Source organism: Urocampus carinirostris, chromosome 16 (assembly GCF_059441175.1).
Source record: "Urocampus carinirostris isolate Australia breed hairy pipefish chromosome 16, RoL_Ucar_1.0, whole genome shotgun sequence".
NCBI classification, from domain to species: Eukaryota; Metazoa; Chordata; class Actinopteri; order Syngnathiformes; family Syngnathidae; genus Urocampus; species Urocampus carinirostris.
The window spans coordinates 18,727,721-18,747,855 of record NC_142364.1 but is presented as its reverse complement, the minus strand read 5'-3'; the positions used below and the strand labels follow the sequence as shown (position 1 = coordinate 18,747,855).

The 20,135-nt window shown below is 37.9% G+C and overlaps 1 protein-coding gene across 1 annotated transcript; it reads right to left on the bottom strand.

Moving 5' to 3' along the window:
• Positions 1–258: 258 nt before the first annotated feature.
• Positions 259–19,914, bottom strand: scarb2c (scavenger receptor class B, member 2c). Its single transcript, XM_088356016.1, has 12 exons — positions 19,688–19,914; positions 17,842–17,999; positions 15,663–15,807; positions 14,393–14,584; positions 13,574–13,665; positions 10,712–10,831; positions 7,493–7,671; positions 7,303–7,421; positions 5,243–5,316; positions 4,068–4,119; positions 2,855–3,007; positions 259–1,542 (listed from the first exon to the last, which is right to left on the bottom strand). The coding sequence occupies exons 1-12, from the start codon at positions 19,805–19,807 to the stop codon at positions 1,504–1,506; spliced, it is 1,443 nt and encodes a 480-aa protein (XP_088212142.1). The 5' UTR covers positions 19,808–19,914; the 3' UTR covers positions 259–1,503.
• Between the last annotated feature and the right edge of the window lie 221 nt (positions 19,915–20,135).

Below are 20,135 nucleotides of genomic sequence, written 5' to 3'. Positions count from 1 at the left end.
ACGATGACTACAATTGATGAGAAACACTGTACTGCAACATGATAATTTAAAGAACATGAAACCTGTGCCGGGAATTTTTAAGTAATTTTGACGGACGCTGTGCCTTGGCTAAAAAAGGTTGAAAAACACTGCTGTAACACACACACACAGAATCTCAAAATACTTAAGCCCGTCACACTAGGAAACACAAGTTTCATTCACTTTTAGCAAAACTTTTCAAAATTGAGCACAAAACAAGCAATCATTTTAATCAACACGTGTCACACAACATGAATTTATTATTGAAATCCGGCTCACTGCAAATGACACATTATGGTACGAGTGACCTAGCTAGTGCGCACAAAAACAAAAGACGTTAGCCGCGTGTAAACACATTTCTCTTTTCTTTCTGAAACTGCACAGAGCACAAGATGACAGTGGTGAGTGGTTATATTTCGCACCATGCAGTAACTTCACTTTGAAAAGATACTCACAAATATGACTCAGATAAAACGTTGCTGTGAAAACAGCAACACAATGAAGGATGTGATATTTTCAGCAAGGAGCAAGCCAAAAGTTAGCATCAAACATTCAGGGTTCGTACACATTTTTGGGGGCTAAATTCAAGCACTTTCCAAGGATTTTCAAAGCCAATTTTCCAATTTCTCCAATACCATCCAAAAAAGAATTCCAATGTGAATCGATCCGTACCCTTGTTGTTTGAGGTTACCGTGTTCTGCTTGTAGGAAAAACAACCCGAAAATATGATAAATGCCAAGGCATTTATTGAACCGGGCAAGAAAATGAAACTAGTTTCTGTGGCCCATTTCATTATTGTTAGTTGCCGTCCCTTTTTGGTCTACGTTGTATCAAATATTCTTGTTCTATTTCTTACTGACAGCACATGAGGACTTCAAACTGTGGAGAAAGGAAAGTCAATTATTCTAGCTTATGTGAAATTTAATGCGTGGTCAATAGAGACAGACTGCTAAGACAGATGGCAACAATTTCAAGCATGCACAAAATTTCAACCAATATGTAAGCACTTTTCAATCCTTGAAAACAACAATAAAATTCAGGCATTTTTAAGGACTACTAGCACACATACGAACCCTGAACATTGCATTTTTGGGGTGGAGCAGGGGGTAAATAAAAATTGGGGGAGACAATTAAAAACAGACACACACAAAAAGATCCCTTTTATATTATTAGTCTGGAATACTTATTTGGGATTCATGAAGCTTCAGTATTTTCTGACATAAAATGTCCGTTAAAATGAGTTTTGCAGCTTGACGCCTTGTGTTCACTTAGCCGCAAAAACATATGACTGAAAATAGCAAAACCTGTCAAAAAATCTTAATTTAAAATCAAAAGATGAAGTCATCATTACATGCCTGGTAGTTTGATAAATTCAGTACAGCTTGGCATTCGAGATTAACACTAGTGCAACTGCAAAAGGTGCTGATTCAGGAAATACTTGGGTTCGGTAGAGTGAGTGGGGAACAAAATTGCTTCTAGGTTTACTTATGACGTAAGAAGCGGCTGTCGTTCTGCGGCGGAACCCTGGAAAAAAATACAGAAAACACAATAGATGAGTATTTACACAGTATACTATTTCTGTACTTTCCGTACTATAAGTCCCATTTTTTTTTAACATAGTTTTGCCGCGGGTGGGACTTACACTCTAGTGCGACTTATATATGAAATTATTAACACATTATTATATCATTTGACATCTTATTATCACACTAAACATTATATGTAAAACTATTGACATATCATTTTACGCGTTATTTTTACACAACACTGCAAGAGGGTGCTCTAGGCCTGTGTTAATAATTTCAACATTGCCGGTAATTTATAAAAACAACTGAAAATGGACTAAACAAAAAGGACACTGAAATGAAAATCATATTATGCAGGTTACAAACTGGGAATTGTGAAATATGCAGCTGAAATTCGGTAATCGAGCAGCACAAAGGAAGCTTAGAGAAATGTTTTTCCCGGCACAAAAAAAAAGGATAAGCCACACTGTAGTTAAAGCCGCTGTGTTTTAAATGTAGTAAAATAAGTAGTGTATTGTAGTCCAGAGCTTAGAGTAGAGACACTCCCCTACAACCATTCGACTTACGAAAAACATTCGATACGAACATTTTTTTCGGTATGTCGAAAAATATCCGGATATTGCTGTAAGTTAGATTTTGTATTGTGTGCACCTTTTTCGGAGTACAGGACAGTACCGTAGTGCTTCTTTCCGCCGCTACCGGCGTGTGGTGCTGTGAGAGGTCACCCAGCATCCACCCCGAAGAAGAAATCCGCCTCCTCTTCCGAGTTCGTGTGTAAACATTCTATACTGTATCTCCAGCGCTCTAAGAACTTTGACATTTGTTTTGTTTAATATCTCGCGCATCCATTCAATATGGTTGGTGTAAAGTGTAAAGAAGAGGTGAGCTGTTTCTTTTGAAATGAAAGTGAAGTAAGAAAGCTTGATGCGGTTGAGAAAATGGTTGGATTGCTTTTTTTCGACCCGTTTCTACCACGGAGGAGGAAGTCGCCAAGCTCTTGAAGCTCATCTTCCAAAAGTAAGTTAAACTTAACTTTATTTATCTTTATAGAGCATATTATTTTATTAAATGTTTATTTTTTAGTACAAAACAATACGGGTTACTTATCCAAGCCTTAAACATACTTAAATAAACCTTAAACATACAAAACATAGCACTAAAGCAACTTATAAAAATTCACCTTACAAACGATCTCATTCGTAAGTAGGGCAGCGTCTGTATTAAATAATACTCAAGATGTTTTTCCGCTGTCAACGTGGAGCTTTGGAGTGATAGTATCCGACGGAATGCAGGCGTGGGTAGTGACTCACCTCAGGCATCTTGTGGCGACACACCAGCAACATGAAAATCCCGCCCAGGAGGATGCCGACCCCCATCAGGATGAAGGGAACGTTTACAAGTACGTTCTGCTCCATCAGCACCGCGTTCAGCTTGGCCACCGATGAATCATCGATCACGACGCTCTGAGAACGCAAGAATGGTTATGGGTGGGGCTGTGCATGATCATCAGAGAATATGCACTTATTTTGGGGCAGGAGATCTACTGGTTAAAGGTACCGTAAATTCCAGACTACAAGCCGCTACTTTTTGCTACATTTTAAACACTGCAGCTTTAAATACGTTGCAGCTTTTTCGTTTGTTTTGTCGTGGCGGCACAGAGGAATATGGCAAGCTGCTCTTTTGCACAAAGCATGTGCTCTGAATACAAAAGACCGTGGTGACGTCAGGAAACATTTATGACGTCTTTCGAGAGAAATGAGTCCATTCCAATCTTACTCTTATAACATACATAACAGAACCAATACGAGTCATTTACAACTTACTTACGATATTTAAACTTCTTCACCCGAAAATCAAGTGCTCAATTTATAACAGCAGTGGAGGTTAGCTATTAAAAACACTTCTGTTCTCTTTCCATATAACTGGAGTCAATGTCTGGACGCGCAAGTTTCCTTTAATCCTTGAGAAACAATAATAAGCGAATGCAAATTGGTCCGTACTATAGTAACCAACAGTGACAGCAGCACAAAAATCATGTTTGTGTTGCAATTTGGCACTATTCTTCACAGTTGTCCTGGCGCTGTCATCTAGAAATATAGGACTCACATTTTAAGCCACGCAACCCTCATTCAGTTTTCCTTTAGCGCAGTAGTAAATATGTGCTTGTCTTTGTAATTGCCATTTTGAATGGCCGCGTGATCCCAAAACACGTGAAGTGTAACTCCGAGCAGAATTGAAAAACAACGCAGCAAAAAATAGTGTCGGATGTGCGGGGGCATGGTGCCGTTTAAAATGTAAGACATTTCATTAGTTAATTCTTTTGGCTGTTTAAGCCTGATGCTTAAAATCCAGGGTGGCTTGTCCAAAGACAAATTTGAGTTTCGTTCATCAGTTTAAGCATGCGGCTTTTAACCAGGTGCGCTCTGTAGTCCGGAATTTAGGGTACACTGTAGCAATTCCTATAGTTAAGTATGTTCAGGGTTAACCCTCATGTGTAGGATTTCAATGCATGAGTCTGTTTACCTCGTTCAGGTGAAGAACAGGAAAGATGACCGTGCTAATGTTTTCTGTTTGGCTGGGGAAAAAAATGTACAATTAAAACTGCACTGTTTAATTTTCTAAATAAACATAAAACTAATGATAAGTACACTTGACGCATTGTTAATATGGTACATGACTATTTTAGCTGCAAATGTCTGCTTTTAATGCAATATCTACATAGGTGTTTAGAGGCCCATTTCCAGCAACGAGCACTCCAGTGTCTCAAGAGTAAGTACACTGTGTTTGCAAGGAAACATGATGATTAGGAAACATTTGTGCACAAATGCTAGCACAGCTGAAAACAGTTGTTAAAGAAGCTATAAAACTGACTTTCCTTTAAGCAAGTCGGGTATCTGGAGCATCACATACGTGGATGTGATTAAACACTCAGAATGGTCAGAAAAAGAGAACTTTTGAGAGAAACTAAACAGTCTTGTTTTAAAAAAATAAATTTCCAAGAAACTGAAGATCTCCTACAATGGGATGTACTACTCCCTTCAGAGAACAGCTCAAACAGGCTCCCACCAGAGTAGAAAGAGAAATTAGAAGAATATTACAGTCTATAGTTTGGGATAAAGACACTTTACAAATCCTTAACTATCAGCTTGGTTAAATAGTGCACGCAAAACACAAGTGTCAACATCTACAGTGAAAAGGCAACTCAGAAATGCTGAGTGGCAAAGAATAGGCCATATATGAGACTGGCCAACAAAAGAAAGATTCAAATTGACAGAAGAACACAGGTACAAGGAAAATTGTCTGATAAATAAAAGTGTGACTTTCATGGAAAACACTATGTTGTCTGAGTGACCCTAAACTTTTGAATGGTAGTGTAAAATTGTAGTTTTTTTTTAACTAATCATTGGTTGAGAAATTTGCATTTAATTTACATAAAATGTCCCTCATCTTGCCGTTATGTGTACCCCCAAAACCTTGTGAAAGGATAGGCAAAAAAAAAAAAAAAAAAAGTAATATGTGTGCAGTTTGTTCAACGTAGTTTGTACTCTTCCTTGTGCTTTTAAGCACTTGTTTTCAGTAGCACTACACAAGACAGGGACATCTAGTGTGAATAACACACTGTCCCTTTAAGGTAGAATATAACAGTCAAATGTTTTCAAATAATAAAAGATACCATGAAGATATTTGACTCCGCTTACCTAAATGTGCCGATTTTCTCGACGTAGACGTTGACCTGGAGACGTTTGGCAGCTCGCAGGACTACTCCGGTCAGCTGCAAAACCAAATGGACTTTATCACAATTACATCAACAGTTTTTTCCTCTTCGCCCCTCCCACTGGGAGCAGCGTGGCCCTTAGACTGCAACAGGATGCTAATGCTACATTGATAATAACTAAATAATAAATGGTGGCTTTAGTATTACATTTACAATTGAAAAAAGCATAGTGGTGCATACCCGATTGACTTTGTAGATCAGAAGCAGACATGAAGTCCAGCTACTGAGAGGTTTCATTCTTATCATAAACAAGGAAGAGCTACTGCACATGGGATCCTTGCAAAGCTCTCGCAGGTCACAATTTAGTGGTTAAAATGAGGGCGTGAATGCAGCCCCATTTTTGGGCATGGAAAATAGGTTGTTGCTGATATCATATAGAGGGGAACATCTATTAAAAAATATATCCAACACTGTAAATTGAAAACGTATCCTGGAAGTCTACGTTTTTTTTCTCAACCAATACCTACCAGTTTAGCCAATCAGAATGATGGAATTTTGTAAAGCATCGAGACTGTGAAATGTGAACCACCCTATACCAAGGAATTACCGTATTTTCCGCACTATAAGGCGCACCGGGTTATAGGGCGCACCCCCAAAAAATAGTTTTTGGTCCTATATCTTCCATAGATAAGGCGCACCGGATTATAAGGCGCTACAATGGGAACGTCGACAAAACAGTCAGATGATTCAGTCCAACTGATTACCCCCTTAACATTCCCAAAGCTTGCAAAGAAGCAAATACGTGTCGTAGACACGTGCGGATGCGGTGTCCGTACGATGTCACTTAAATGCGTCATTTCAAATATCATTCGGAAGGTTGAAGTCTTGGGATTCAAGAAATGCCAAACATTTCTATGTTTCTATTTTCTTTTTCACTCGCAACTTTACTGTGCATATGACAATAAACACTTGGAATTGAGTTTAATTCACTCAACTCATCACAGCAACATCAAGATCGTTCTAAAACAAGATACCGGGAAAACATAAAGCCGCATAACTCACCTAAGTTCTCACGTTCAATAATGATACGCAATCGTGGTCTTCTTACAACCGTTAGTGAAGTAAATCCAGGAGAGTAAATTATTTGCAAATACAGACTGATAAAACATGTTTCTCTATGGTGTACTTTAGCAAGCTTGCTAAGCTTGCTACGCCATTGCTAAACTCGGCCAATTGCAAGATTTGTTTTGGTCATCTAGCCTATTGGAGGCTCTGAATAATTTCAGCCAATAGCGATCGATTTAACTGATGATTGACACATCTTTTTCGGCCAATTGCAGGGTTTGGTTTGGCCATCTATTCAATCCGAGGCTCCGAATAACTTCAGCCAATAGTGATCGATTCAAATGATGATTGACACATTGGTTAGCCAATGAAACGCCGGTATATAAATCCCAGCATACACCGTGGACTTGCTACGCCATTGTTAAACTCGGCCGATTGGAGGGTTTGTTTTGGGCATCTAGCCAATCCGAGGCTCCGAATAACTTCAGCCAATAGTGATCGATTCAAATGATGATTGACACATTGGTTAGCCAATGAAACGCCGGTATATAAATCCCAGCATACACCGCGGACTTGCTACGCCATTGTTAAACTCGGCCGATTGGAGGGTTTGTTTTGGCTCCGAATAACTTCAGCCAATAGTGATCGATTCAAATGATGATTGACACATTGGTTAGCCAATGAAACGCCGGTATATAAATCCCAGCATACACCGCGGACGACTTCGCGCTCGGGGGAGAATCTAGTCGGCGGCTGTTGAGTAAGTTGCGAGACCTTGCAAATTTAATATTGAGCCATATATAAGGCGCACTGTGTTATAAGGCGCATGGTCAGCTTTTGAAAAAAATTAAGACTTTTAGGTGCGCCTTATAGTGCGGAAAATACGGTACTGTATTCATTTTCAAAAAGGAAAATGTCTTTGAATAGCCAAAACATCCAAGGGAGCGTGACAATTGAAGCAAAGAATGCAAGCCCTACCGGATTGAGATCAATGAAGGTCTGATGATATTCTTTCTGAGGCTCCATACCGAATACTGCCCGCACAAATTTCTCATCTCCCTGGTAGAAGTGTGGCGAAGACATGATGATGGGTGCACCTGAACACATCATACCGTACGTTTTTTGAGGAAACGATCCGTATGAACCGAAAACCGAACCTTTTTCCTACCTTGCTTGCACGACTTGACGTTGAGGACGCCCGAACCGAGGCAGTTGCCGGCTGGGACGCAAAAACCAGCGTTTGAAGGGTTTTCCGATATGTTAGCGAACACCTGGCTGGGCGGAGAAAAGCGGTACCCGGGGATTCCTTTCACCGCTACGTCCTTCTCAAACACAGCATATATAGACCTAAGGCAGAAGATGGAGTTCAGCATACACATTTTAGTCTTTTTATTTTATTTACATACCACTTTATTAACAAACATCTGAAGTTATTAAAGTCGGGTGCGTCATTTGAGGTGTCCCTAAATTAAATAGTTCCTCTATCAAGTAAGGGTGGGCGATACAAGGAGTTTTGGTATCGATCTAATCCAAGTAACTACAGGGTAGTATCCAACAATACCAATAATTTTTGCTCGGAAATCACATGGTCATTTGGATAATTTAACCCTTAGTTGGTTTATAAATATGATTAAAAACAACCAGGATTTGTCTACCTTTTTATTAAATAATTCTAATGCAAACTTTACCGGAGAATTTTTATAAATATTTCCATTACAACTGATTCAGAACAAAAGTCAAGAAAGTCAAACAAAACGAGCAGATATGTGACAAAAATACAAATACATGTCCACATGACAGCTATAATACCTTCCATTGCACAATATTTGAAAATAAGGTCAAATAGTGTAAACAATAAGATGTGAAAACCTTTAATAGCACAAAATTTTAAATACTTCAACAGCAAGAACTGTTTGAAAACAAAAATCTAGAAAGTCAAACCAAAGAAGCAGCCAAATAACAAAAATACAAATACTTTACAACAATGTCAAGAAAACAACTAAAATACCGTATTTTATGGACTACAAGGCGCACCCAAAAATCCTAAGTTTGCCAGAGATTTGAACCCCAAGAAAGAAAAACAAAGAAAAACATTCAAGCGCTTCTAAAAATGTGCACATACTTGCACGTGCATCACTGCTGCATCACACGAGCTGAAAAAGGCTGCAACAATGATGCAAGCCAGGAGATGGAGGAAGCGAGTAAAAAAATTCAAATTCCATACAGCTCCTTTAAATAATACTTGATTTTGTACCTGTGCTGTAAAGTGGTTGGTATGTTAAGTTGTAAGTGATTGTTGTAGTATGGGAATCTTTTATGGAATTTGGTAGTTGAATTTTGTCCTTTGAGTGCCACCGTAGCTCCACATGAGGGAGACCTGTAAGACGCTGCTCAGTTTGAGCCTGAGCCACAAGTCTGATCTCCAGGGTTCAGTTTAACTTCTGCTTCATTTTGTTCATTGACGCTTGTTTTAACAACAGAACAGAAGATTACTAAACATTTAAGCATCCCTTTGAGAGCAGTGAGGTATGTTTGTTTCCTTTGTAAAACATTGTATCATTGCATATCGGTCAACCTCACCCAATTGCTGAGCCAATCTAGGATTGCAATTCCAAATAATAAACGATAAGAAACCTTAGTGAGACAACACAGCAAGTACTGCAGTCTATCTTGCAACGAGTAAATATGTAATACCGCGACAATATTAGCAGTCTACGATGACGTAGTCGTCTGCTACCAGTGACCGAGACGATACGATTGTTATACGGCGTACACAGTTTGAAATGATCAAAAAACATCAAATACAGGGTGTGTCTTTGTAACGTTTTGACTTTGTATCAGTGTGCATGAAAAACTAAGATTGAATGGTTGATTGATGTTTTTATATTGATACACAGAAAATGAAGATTGTACTGTGAAGACTGTATGGTAAATTGTTCATGTTTGTATACCCTGACACATAGTTTTCACTGTGCATTGGTGAGAAAGATGATTCTGCTTCAACTAATATCGCTGTCTTGTTGATGTATCGAGCCCCGGCGCAACTTCAGCTTTTGTCACTGGTTCTGTAATATTGTTCTCAAGTATCTGCTGATACTGACTGGAATCCATGCGACCTTCAACTTTAACAAGATTGCCAGTACCTGCACTGGCCACACAGCCCCACAGCATGATGGAACCACAACCAAATTTTACTGTGGGAAGCAAGTGTTTGTCTTGGAATGCTGTGTTCTTCTTCCGCCATGCATACATCCCCTTGTTATGTCCAAATAACTCCTTTTTAGTTTCATCAGTCCACAGCACCTTATTCCAAAATGAAGCTGGCTTGTCCAAATGTGCTTTAGCATACCTCAAGCGACTGTTTGTGGCATGTACGCAGAAAAGGCCTCTGTCGCATGACTCTCCCATAAGGCCTCTCCTTGTGCAAAGTGCGCTGTATAGTTGAACGATGCGCAGTGACACCATCTGCAGCAAGATCATGTTGTAGGTCTTTGGAGCTGGTCTGTGGGGTGAGTTTGACTGTTCTCACCATCCTTCGCCTCCGCTTATCTGAGATTTTTCTTGGCCTGCCACTCCGGGCCTCAACTAGGATTGTGCCAGTAAATTTGTGTTCCAATAATTGGTGCTAAAGGTATTGAAATCAATGAAACAACAAGGGTGCCGAAATGTATGCACCAGCCTACTTTTGTTTTAATTATTGCACACTTTGAACTTCATTTCACTACTCAGATATCACTTTGTTTGTCTGCTATATGATATATTTAACTGAAATTGCTGATCCAAACAATTAATGATTTATAAAGGAAAATCTTGAAAATGATCAGGGGTGCCCAAACTTTTGCATACGACTGTATAAGACACCTTAAGCATCAGTCGAAACTCTCTTTGGGAGTCTAAGAGTTTGCTACAGTCTCATTTGTTCACTCTCAGCATGTACAAAAATAACACTGTTGATTGTTTTGCCTATCTCCAAGTCTCCAAAGGGTCAGACCTCTCTTAAAATCTTTAGATAACTTGTGGAATGCAGCTCCAAGGCACGAAACAGGGACCAAGTGTCAGGAAGTGCTCGATAAGCAGTAAGCACACAAAGTTTTCATTCATGAGGCAGAATGGCTAGACCAAATTTGTAATTATCCATCTCAAAGCTCGACTTGGCTGAGGGAAAAGGAGAAGTTTCTTAAAGGAATCAAGACGAAAATGTTAAATCTGGGGGATAATAATCTTGAAACATTGTTCCATCAATCATTTTTTTTCTTATTAGCTAATCAAAACAGTCATCCGACTTAAAATTTATTAATTGGGTTTGAAGGAATTCTATTTTTCTGAAACGGTTTTGAAAATTCACCCAAAAAACATAACGTAGCTGCCAAAGTGTTGTCTGATTCACCTGCACAGGTCCGAAGAGAACATGTAGAGAACTTCCTTCTTTGACAGGACAGGATGAAAAGAGGCGCCATTTGTTCCGTTGATCATGTTGCACTCATCGGACGTCCACCAGTCCAATGAACTGCATGCAGAGACAGACGAGAACTACAGCAGGCTTCTCAACATTTACAGTTTTTTTGTTTGTTTCTGGGAAATGAGCCTTAAAACTAAAGGATTTTGGCATCGGGAATGGGTACCGCCAGGCTGTGCTTGCCCACGACACACCTCAGAAAGCGGTGCCCCGACAACGCATGTGGTTAAGGCACCCGTGAAACCTGATAACATGAAAAATATAATGTAGTCCCATTGAAAGATTATTTTGCTAATCGTATTATTTCTCATCAAAATAAGTTATTTAAATGGACAAAATTTGATGTCATGGCATTTTTTCTAATTGTATTTATTATTTATGTTCAATTTATAATTCGTTTTTCACTTTTATATTTTAATGTTTTCTTAAACCACTAGATGTCACGGTATGATGTAGTGCAACCCCAAAAAAAGAGTGCTAAATAAAACAGAAATTCAAAATGACCAAACAGCACCATTTTTTTGAAGTTTGTGGGTAGCAGCAAGATAGCAGATATTCACATCAGCTCCTTCTAGGTGAGCCTCACGTATGTATAATAATAAAAAAAATTCTTGACCAGAGTATTTTAAAAATAGACGTATATATGACAGTTCATTTATTTTTGATTATTATTCAAAATCAATATTGTTGTTTTCTTAAAGCGCCAGGGCATAATATTTGATAACTACAAGGCAATTTACTTTTGGTACGTCTCTGATTGGGATTTCAATTGAATTTTACACGATTGGCAAGGGGTTGAATTTAAGTAAACAGTGCCCTCTTCTGGGAAGCTTTGCTAGTGTTGCTGTCTATACATCCTTGAAAACACAGCAGTGTTCTGCGATTGCTCAATGGCACTACGTCACATCACAATAGATTTGGGGTAATCGTGCAGCCCTAGAGGGTGCTAACTTTCCAGTCTGGAGGGCATTGCCAGCTTTTAACAACAATGTTCCCTCTAATTTTCCACGAGCCTGAGCGTTCACACAAAGTCGGTGAGCAACGCTTGAAACAACAGTGAGCAACAGCAACCCCAAGTGTGGCAACTAATCCATTATCAAACATGTCCAAAACTTGACATCACGTTACATTTTGCTGAATTTCCGGCAATGCAAAAAAAAATTTCACTTTTGAATGAATCGACTAATGTATTATAATAATAATAATAATAATTTTACTTGTATTGTCATTCTTTGTAACAATGCACACAGAACGAAATGTCGATGCACCTGACCCGTACAGTTAAACTGTAGCGAGCCGATGCATTGCAAAGGTTGTACGGCCTACAAACGTCATTTGTTTTTACAACAATTCTTTCACAAGATTTCCATTTCTTTTTTTTCCTGGTATCGTTTGTCGCATAATACTAACATTTTGGGGGGCTTATTTAGTCGGTTGCACGATACACAACTGTATTTAATCACATTTTTAGTGGAAGTACAATGTTGGCAACAAGATTCACTTGATACAATTGGAAATTATTTGAATGCAACACAAACTTTTTCTTCTTTTTCCCGTGTTTTTTCTACTTTTTTTTTTTAATTCCTTCCAAAAAAAATCTCATTGTGTTATTTTTTTCCTAGCTGTTACTTTTTTCTTTTTGTTCTCTATTTACTTTTTTCCTTTGTTTCTTTCTTTTCTTCTGTTTTTTCCTAAAATTTTCCTCCTTTTTTCTCTTCCTTTTGTTTCTTTTTTTCTCAGCTTTTCACTACATTTTCATTTTGGTATTTTTTTCTTTTTTGTTCTACTCCCCCCTTCCTTTAGGTCATTTTGTGCATAATTTTACACAATATTTGGTCATGTTGGGATTAAAGAAGCAAAAACAACCTGAAGAGCCATTTAGGACCCGAAAGAGCCGGTTCCTTTTAGTGAGCCGACAACAAACTCTACTAACTTTACTTAACTTCGTTCTACTTCGACTCGACTTCAAAATACCGCATTTAGGACACCCGTGTATTTTTACCTTTATGCACTGTAACTTTGACTTAAGTCGCTTCTTAATTAGTAATTTTGAGCCCTCATTTTTGTGCGCTGGCTAGATTTTCTTGTGCGCTGAGAATGTGCGAGCAGTGCGCAATTGCGCACGCGCGCAGCTTGGAGGGAACACTGGTTAACAATATCATAAACGACTCTTCTCACCCTCGCCACCTACTCTTTTGACTTGTTACCCTCTGGTATAACCTACAGGTCACTTAAAACAAGGATCAACAGACTCAGAGACTGTTTCTTGCCCAGGGCCAATACCACCCTAGGTATGGAAGACTATTCAGTATATCTTGCTATTTGCATTGAAAAAAATGGGTTTGCTACCTAATATTATTGCAATACTTTTAATTGCACTATTACTACGAAAGAAAATTGCACTTATAGCTTAGCACTACCTTATATACATGTTTGCCTACTTATCCTGACATTGTTTTGAATCTATTTTTTTCTTTTTGAAGTTTATCTTGTTTATCCTGGAGTGCCATGTCTAAACTCATTGCAAACATTGTTATTTTACATTTTTATCAATGACCATAAAGACTATTCTGTTCTCTTCTAAGTGTATCTTGTTCCGGGATAAAATTCACAGCAGACCACAGAAAACCTTTCATCAGCAAAATGCCCATTGATTTTTAACCTATCTTCAAACCAATCGGAGTAGTTCTAACAATGATTAGTCTTTGCCTGATTTCATCAATTGCTTAGTGATTTTTGACTGGATGTGTTTGTCAGGATCGGGCCAGGGTACACAATCAAAATCTATTATACCTTTGACTCTTCCAAGTGTCTACTCGAGCAAAGTCCTTGTAGTCTTGCTGGCCAGTGAGGAACACATACTCTCCGTCATTACTCGCGTTGCTCTGGAATCGCATCACACAATGTCAACACAGCAAACAAATGCTTAAAGGGATAGTGTATAACTTAGTGCCTCCTAGTGATTAAAAACATGAATTTAAAAGAAAACAATATCGGTTTGAATCATAAGCAAAAATACATGAACGATCACATGAAATGCATTTTGATGTACTTGTAGGTGGAGACATTTGTCTTTATTTGACATAAGATGAGGATCAGGGAGCTGACATATTTGTCAGCCATCTTGTGCTGCTCAACAAAACAAAATACTTTCTTTTTGCCTTTTTCTTATCACTTTTCTTCTGTTTTCTTTTATTTTTCCTCTTTTTAATTTTTTTTATTCTGACTTTCTTCTATTCCTCATCTTTCTTTTATTGATTTTTGTCCACCGTTTCTCTTCTTTTGTTTCTTTTCTCTTTTCTTTGATTTTTTGTTTACCTTTTTTTCCTGGATTTTTTTAGTTTTACATCTTTCTCTTCTTTTTCTTTAATTATTTTATTTTTTCCTTTTTTTCTCTTTCATTCACGAAAAAGAAATAAGAAGGAAATCAGGTGCTTTATGGTCACATTGAGTCGCCGTAGTTGTATTTTTCTTTTTGATTTTCAGCACTTTTTTTCTCCTTCACTACACAATACAGAGACAACTAGCGGACAAATATTGAACACTGTCCCTTTAAGTAAAGAATTGATTGATCACATTTTATAGATCAGGTTTGTGTGACTAATACCCCACCTTGTAAAAGATTCCAAAAACGGGATCCACGTCAGATTTGAGTGCGTGAATGGCTTTCAACAGAGCATCTTCGTATCCCCACAGGAGCTCTCCTACCGTACGTGTGGTGAACATGCCCTCATCTTTGCCTTTCATGTACAATGAGATCAGGTCAGCAACAAGAGGCTGATCTTTAAACTGCTCCATCACAGTCTAAAAAAAAAGAAAAAAAGAGAGAAATACTTTTTTTCTGTTTGTAATATTGGAAACCTGCAGAGGAGATTTCACAGGATGCCTGTGTAAAGGGAAATTATAGTTTGTTTATAGTTCGAATGTCCCTCTGTATGATTCATTCTTAAAAGTACCTCAACAAAGCCAAACATTATATCAAGGTGGTGTTTGTATTCTTACAACAATTCTATCCTCTTGGGGCCCGCTAACTATTAATCGAGATGTCCTTCACTTTAGTGCCGGGAAATCTGGTCACAAGCTTGCCTCCCTTCTACACTCTTCACAGTGATTCATTGTACTTTTGTGTTACAAGTTTTACTTTTCTCACTGCTCATTCATCATGCTCGCACGCCATCTAGCGCTTAGCATTATTCGCTTCATTTAAACTTGTGATTTTTGTTTATACTATTACCGTATTTTCCGTACTATAAGGCGCACAGGGTTATAGGGCGCACCCCCCAAAAAGTTTTTGGTCCTATATTTTCCATACATAAGGCGCACCGGATTATAAGGCGCTACAATGGGAACATTGACAAAACAGTCAAATAGTTCAGTCAAACTTATTACCCCCTTAACATTCCCAAAGCTTGCAAAGAAGCAAATACGTGTCTCAGACATGTACGTAAACAGTGTCTGTACTAATCACTCAAATGCATCGTTCCAAATATCATTCGGAAGGTTAAAGTCTTGAGATTCAAGAAATGCCAAACATTTCTTAGTTTCCATTTTATTTTTTGCTGGCAACTGTGTGGACAGCAAAGTAATAATTTTATTGTGCAGGGAAACGGGGTTCTTTACTGTGCATATGACAATAAACACTTTGAATTGAATTTAGTTTAAAAATAGACTCATCAGAGAAACATCAAGATCATTCTAAAACAAGATACCGGGAAAATATAAAGCCGCATAGCTCATCTAAGTTCTCTTGCAGCCATCACGTTCAATAATGATACGTAACCATGGTCTTCTCACAACCGTGAGTGTAGTAAATCCAGGAGAGTAAATATTTACAAATGCAGAATAGTAAAAAAAAATGTAATATTCAAGCGAGATTCCTCACCACTGCAGGGATGTTAACAGTCCTGATGAGATCACTCTCGGGTCCTCGTGACATGTCACGCTGGAATACGTATGTTTTTGTGTTGACAGCCGTTACTTTGGTGCCGTTGTCATGAAAGGTGATTTCTTCCATCGGTCTGTACTCTCTGGGATCAACAAAAAATATACTGTTGAGATGGAGAGGATGCTAATGGCACATTAGTTGAGCTGTATATAATAACATAGAACACATGTGTCAATCTCAGGAACTGGGGGCAAAATGGTGCCCGTCACATCATTTTATGTGACACACGATAGCATAAAATGTCTGAGCGTCTAAAAATAAACAGGTCAAAAGAGTGTTTTGACCAAATACTACATTTTCCACAGTGTCTGGCAACTACAATATCCACGAAGAGACGGCTCAGCGACAATACGCGCCAGAATTTATATATTGATGCCAATGAGTGGAATTAAAAAATACATGATTTTAAAAATGTCCAAGAAGATTTATCTATTTTGTTATACAGTGACACCTCTACATTCAAGATTCATTCGTTCCCAGATTGTGCTCATATGTAGAATTGCTTGTATTTGGGGCAATGTTTTTGTATATGAACGTACTGAGAACCAAGTAATTAATGGCCTGCCTCCCAAAAGCATGCAAATTAACCCTAACTGCTGTAAAACATATCTTCCTGATCACTTAAAACCCAATTAAATATTAATCAAATTTAAAAATGCAGTAGGGAAAAAAATAAGATATCAAAATGATTGTAAAGCCCTAGTTTCTAGTAGTAATATTGAGCCTTTCCTTAATAGGGCTCGTATGTAGATGTATCACTATGTAATGTGCGTTTCTTTTGTTGCGGTTGTTTGTGTTCAAGCATTGTCCCTTTAAAAAAGGACGTGTCGCGAGGGAGGGGAAAGGCGAGAGATGACGAAGTTTTGTGCTTTGAAGTCAGTCTGGGTCTACATGTGAAGGGTGTGAGTTATGTCCAACAGTAATTCTTATGCGAATGTTTTATCGTCTGATATTTATTTATTAATTTGCCAACCAGACTTAATCAGCGACTGAATGCATCATTGATCACACCGAGGGGCATCACGATTGTATTAAATTTAGAACTTATTTGTGTAGGGACATTTTTTTAAAGCAATTGTCACGTGCGTGACTTAAATAATTAATAAATTCAGAGTTACTTTACATGAAGGAGTAGTTACATTTATTTTACACACGAATTACTTTGAGGAAAGCCATTATGCTGATATGGCCCTTGGTGAAATCGAGTTCGACACCCCTGACATAAAGGAATGTCAGAGCTGAAGTACGGGAACTGGAAATGCTGGTTTTTATATTTCTCTACAAGTTACAGGTTAAACAAAAGGCGATTTAGGGATATTATTTTATTCTATGACTAAATAGTGGTCGTTACTGGAACACCCACTATTGTCTTTAACGTGATCCAGGGCACCTTGACACATTCCGAGCAAACTGGTTTTACTGCTTCATATTTTAAATGGCATCATGACTTTTAAGATGTATACATAAATAAATGCAACCTTTGAGAACCATATCTTTATCACATACGTACAAGGACGTAAGTTTGGTCTTGGTATTGTCTGGGATCAAATCATAACATTAGTACCACATGAACTAGGGAAACGACAAAGCCAATCTTGTTGGTCCTATGCGTCAGCAAAAAAAAAAAAAAAAAAAAAAGCTCTGTATAAGAATTAAAAGGAAGGCAACAGATATGCACATGATGTATGTGTGTTCGTACCGTTTATATTTATTATACATTGCAAGGGCATAAATTTGGCATGTATGTATATACACACACAGCAATACACGCAAATAAACCCACGCACAACTATATATAGTATATATATCTATACATAGATATATATATTATTTATTTTTTCCTTTCTTTATATTTTCTCTGACAGAGGCCATATAATTTTTCCATTATCAAACATTTTGGGAAAAGTGCCGAGGAGCCACCAAGGAGCGCCAAAGAGCCTCTTGTTATCAACCCCTGTGTTAGGTGATTTTTCAATCGATCCTTTTTTAAAGTAATCACTTTATATTGGTGGGGACAAAACAATGATCGCACAAAATATTAGTGAAGACACATCACCTCAGTAAATGCCAAAATTTCATCCTTGCAAATTCCTGCCACATGGTGTCATACCCTCACCTGTACGTGTACGGTCCAATTTCTAATACGGCAGGTCTGTCCCCGTCCAACACCTCCAGGGGATTAGTGAGGTTGAAGAAATAAAACTGCATGTAGATTGGCGCGGGTGGATCCTCCCAGGCATCAAACGCATCTGTGCCATTCTTCAGTACTATCTCCTGTTGGAGGGATTCAAGGATGCTTTTATTCGGCTGAGAAATTGTGTACAGCGGAACCTCTTTATACGAGCATGAGAATTTCGGATTACAAATTTCTTTTTTGGACAATAATCTTGTTCTTATACAGATAACTTAAGCCAAAATGATATTATAGCAACCAGAAACCAGCATATTTAGAGACCGCTCACCACTTGTGACTGCTTATCGCCAGTATCAACTCGTCCAATTTGCTCATGCAAACTACTTTGGGAGAAAAAAGAAAATGATTGTGCCTTGGGATTTTTTGGGAGTGTACATACATTTAAAGTTAGAGACACTAAATACCTGTCAATGTCCACTAATTGCTCTCCTTTTAATGATTGCAAATCTTCAAAAGCAAGCCCAAATAAACCTTACAACCAAAACGCAGCATCTATATTTATGATAAAATAGCTTTTTTTTTGTGTTTATTTTATCACCATATTTTTATGTTTATTATTTGGATGTGCTTTTAGTGATCAGGAAGATGTGTTACATAGCTATTTAGGGTTCAGTTGTTCCTTTTGGGAGGACAGGAATAGACCAATTGGTTTTAATTATTCATACCTGTCAACCTGTACGGTTTTGACGTACAAAGTACGTTTATTATGCATATTAAGACGTGTACGATGTACAACAAAATCTGTACGGAAAAACGCAAATTTGTCAACTATGGGTACCATCCGGTATACACCGACTATCACGAAACGGCAAATCAATCAAGTCTAACGAGTTCGCCGCGGAAGCCTATATCTCGGTATCGTTTTTTTTCGTTTCAAACGAAGCGAGCGGTTTGATGTAGTGAAAAGAAGTCCATCTCTTTTTAGAAAACCGGCTTTTTCGGCTCAACTCATTAAAGGGAGCCGGCTCTCAAACGGCTCAATTGCTTTGATGCATTATATTACGAATTATTATGTTGTATAAAGAAGTTAAGAAAAAAAGGAAGTATAAAATGAGAAAATGAAAAAAGACAGGTTTGTGGTTATCCCTTTAATCAGTATATTACCAACAATAATTTAATGCAGAAAACGAATTCATAATTTGAATAAGAAAATGTATTATTCTACTTATTTATATTTGCATGTAGTTTTTCCTTCTACAATGAACATCCAAGTTACTTAATTTTTTAACGAAACACATGTACAATATAACATGTTAAACTACATAAATAAACACGTTTGGAAAAAAAATGTATGGTGTAAGATTATTTTGTATTTAGTAAGGGAAAATACGACAGTTTGTAAGGGCATGGAGCCTTGGAGGTGGACAGGTATGTTTATTTAATATCAAGGAAATTCGCACATTATACGAGCAGTTTGACCTGCGAGCACGATCCTGGAACGAATTAAGCTCGTATGAAGAGTTGCCACTGAAGTTGTTTTCATACTGATAACTTCAGTCAAAATAGTATTAGAGCAAGGAGCAAATGTGACAAAAGGTAAAATTTAGCTTTAGTTCATGAAAAGAGATGCTGACAACGTTGAAATCGCCATCACGTGGTAAGAGGTCAGCATCAGCAGTATTTCGCAAAAAAAAAAGTAGGCCAGAGAGGGATTAGACAAACAAGGTGTTATATGCATTTAAAATCAACTAGGACACAACTTTTGTCATATTTACTGTCTCCATCGCAAGGTTACTAAAATATCGAGCCTGTGCAAGGGTTCACTTACCTTTTTCGCCAATGATTCCACTATGTTTGAAAAAACGTTAGACAACGCCAGCGCTATTCCTGAAAGGAGAATTAAAAACGAAAACAGTCCGCATCCATAAATAAAACATGATTTCAACATGATGCAGCCGCGCTGCGTGACGTTTGGTCGTGACAAGAGATGAAAATAGTGTCACCGACGCCCTTCGTATTTGTTTTGATAAACCCGGAAGTGACTCTCGGAAACAAAGACGAAGCAGAAAAATTAAACCGTTCCCTACTACAACTTTCTGTTAATCGTCTGGTACTTATTTCTATATGTACGTCTCTAAAGTGCGGTAAAATGAAGATATAATCTTTGAATTATATGACAAAATCACAATATGATATATTTGAGTTTATATAGTCTTGTAAAAGGTTCGTAAACCATCAATGGGAACCCATAATTTGTTCGTCTGTTCAACCGTTGG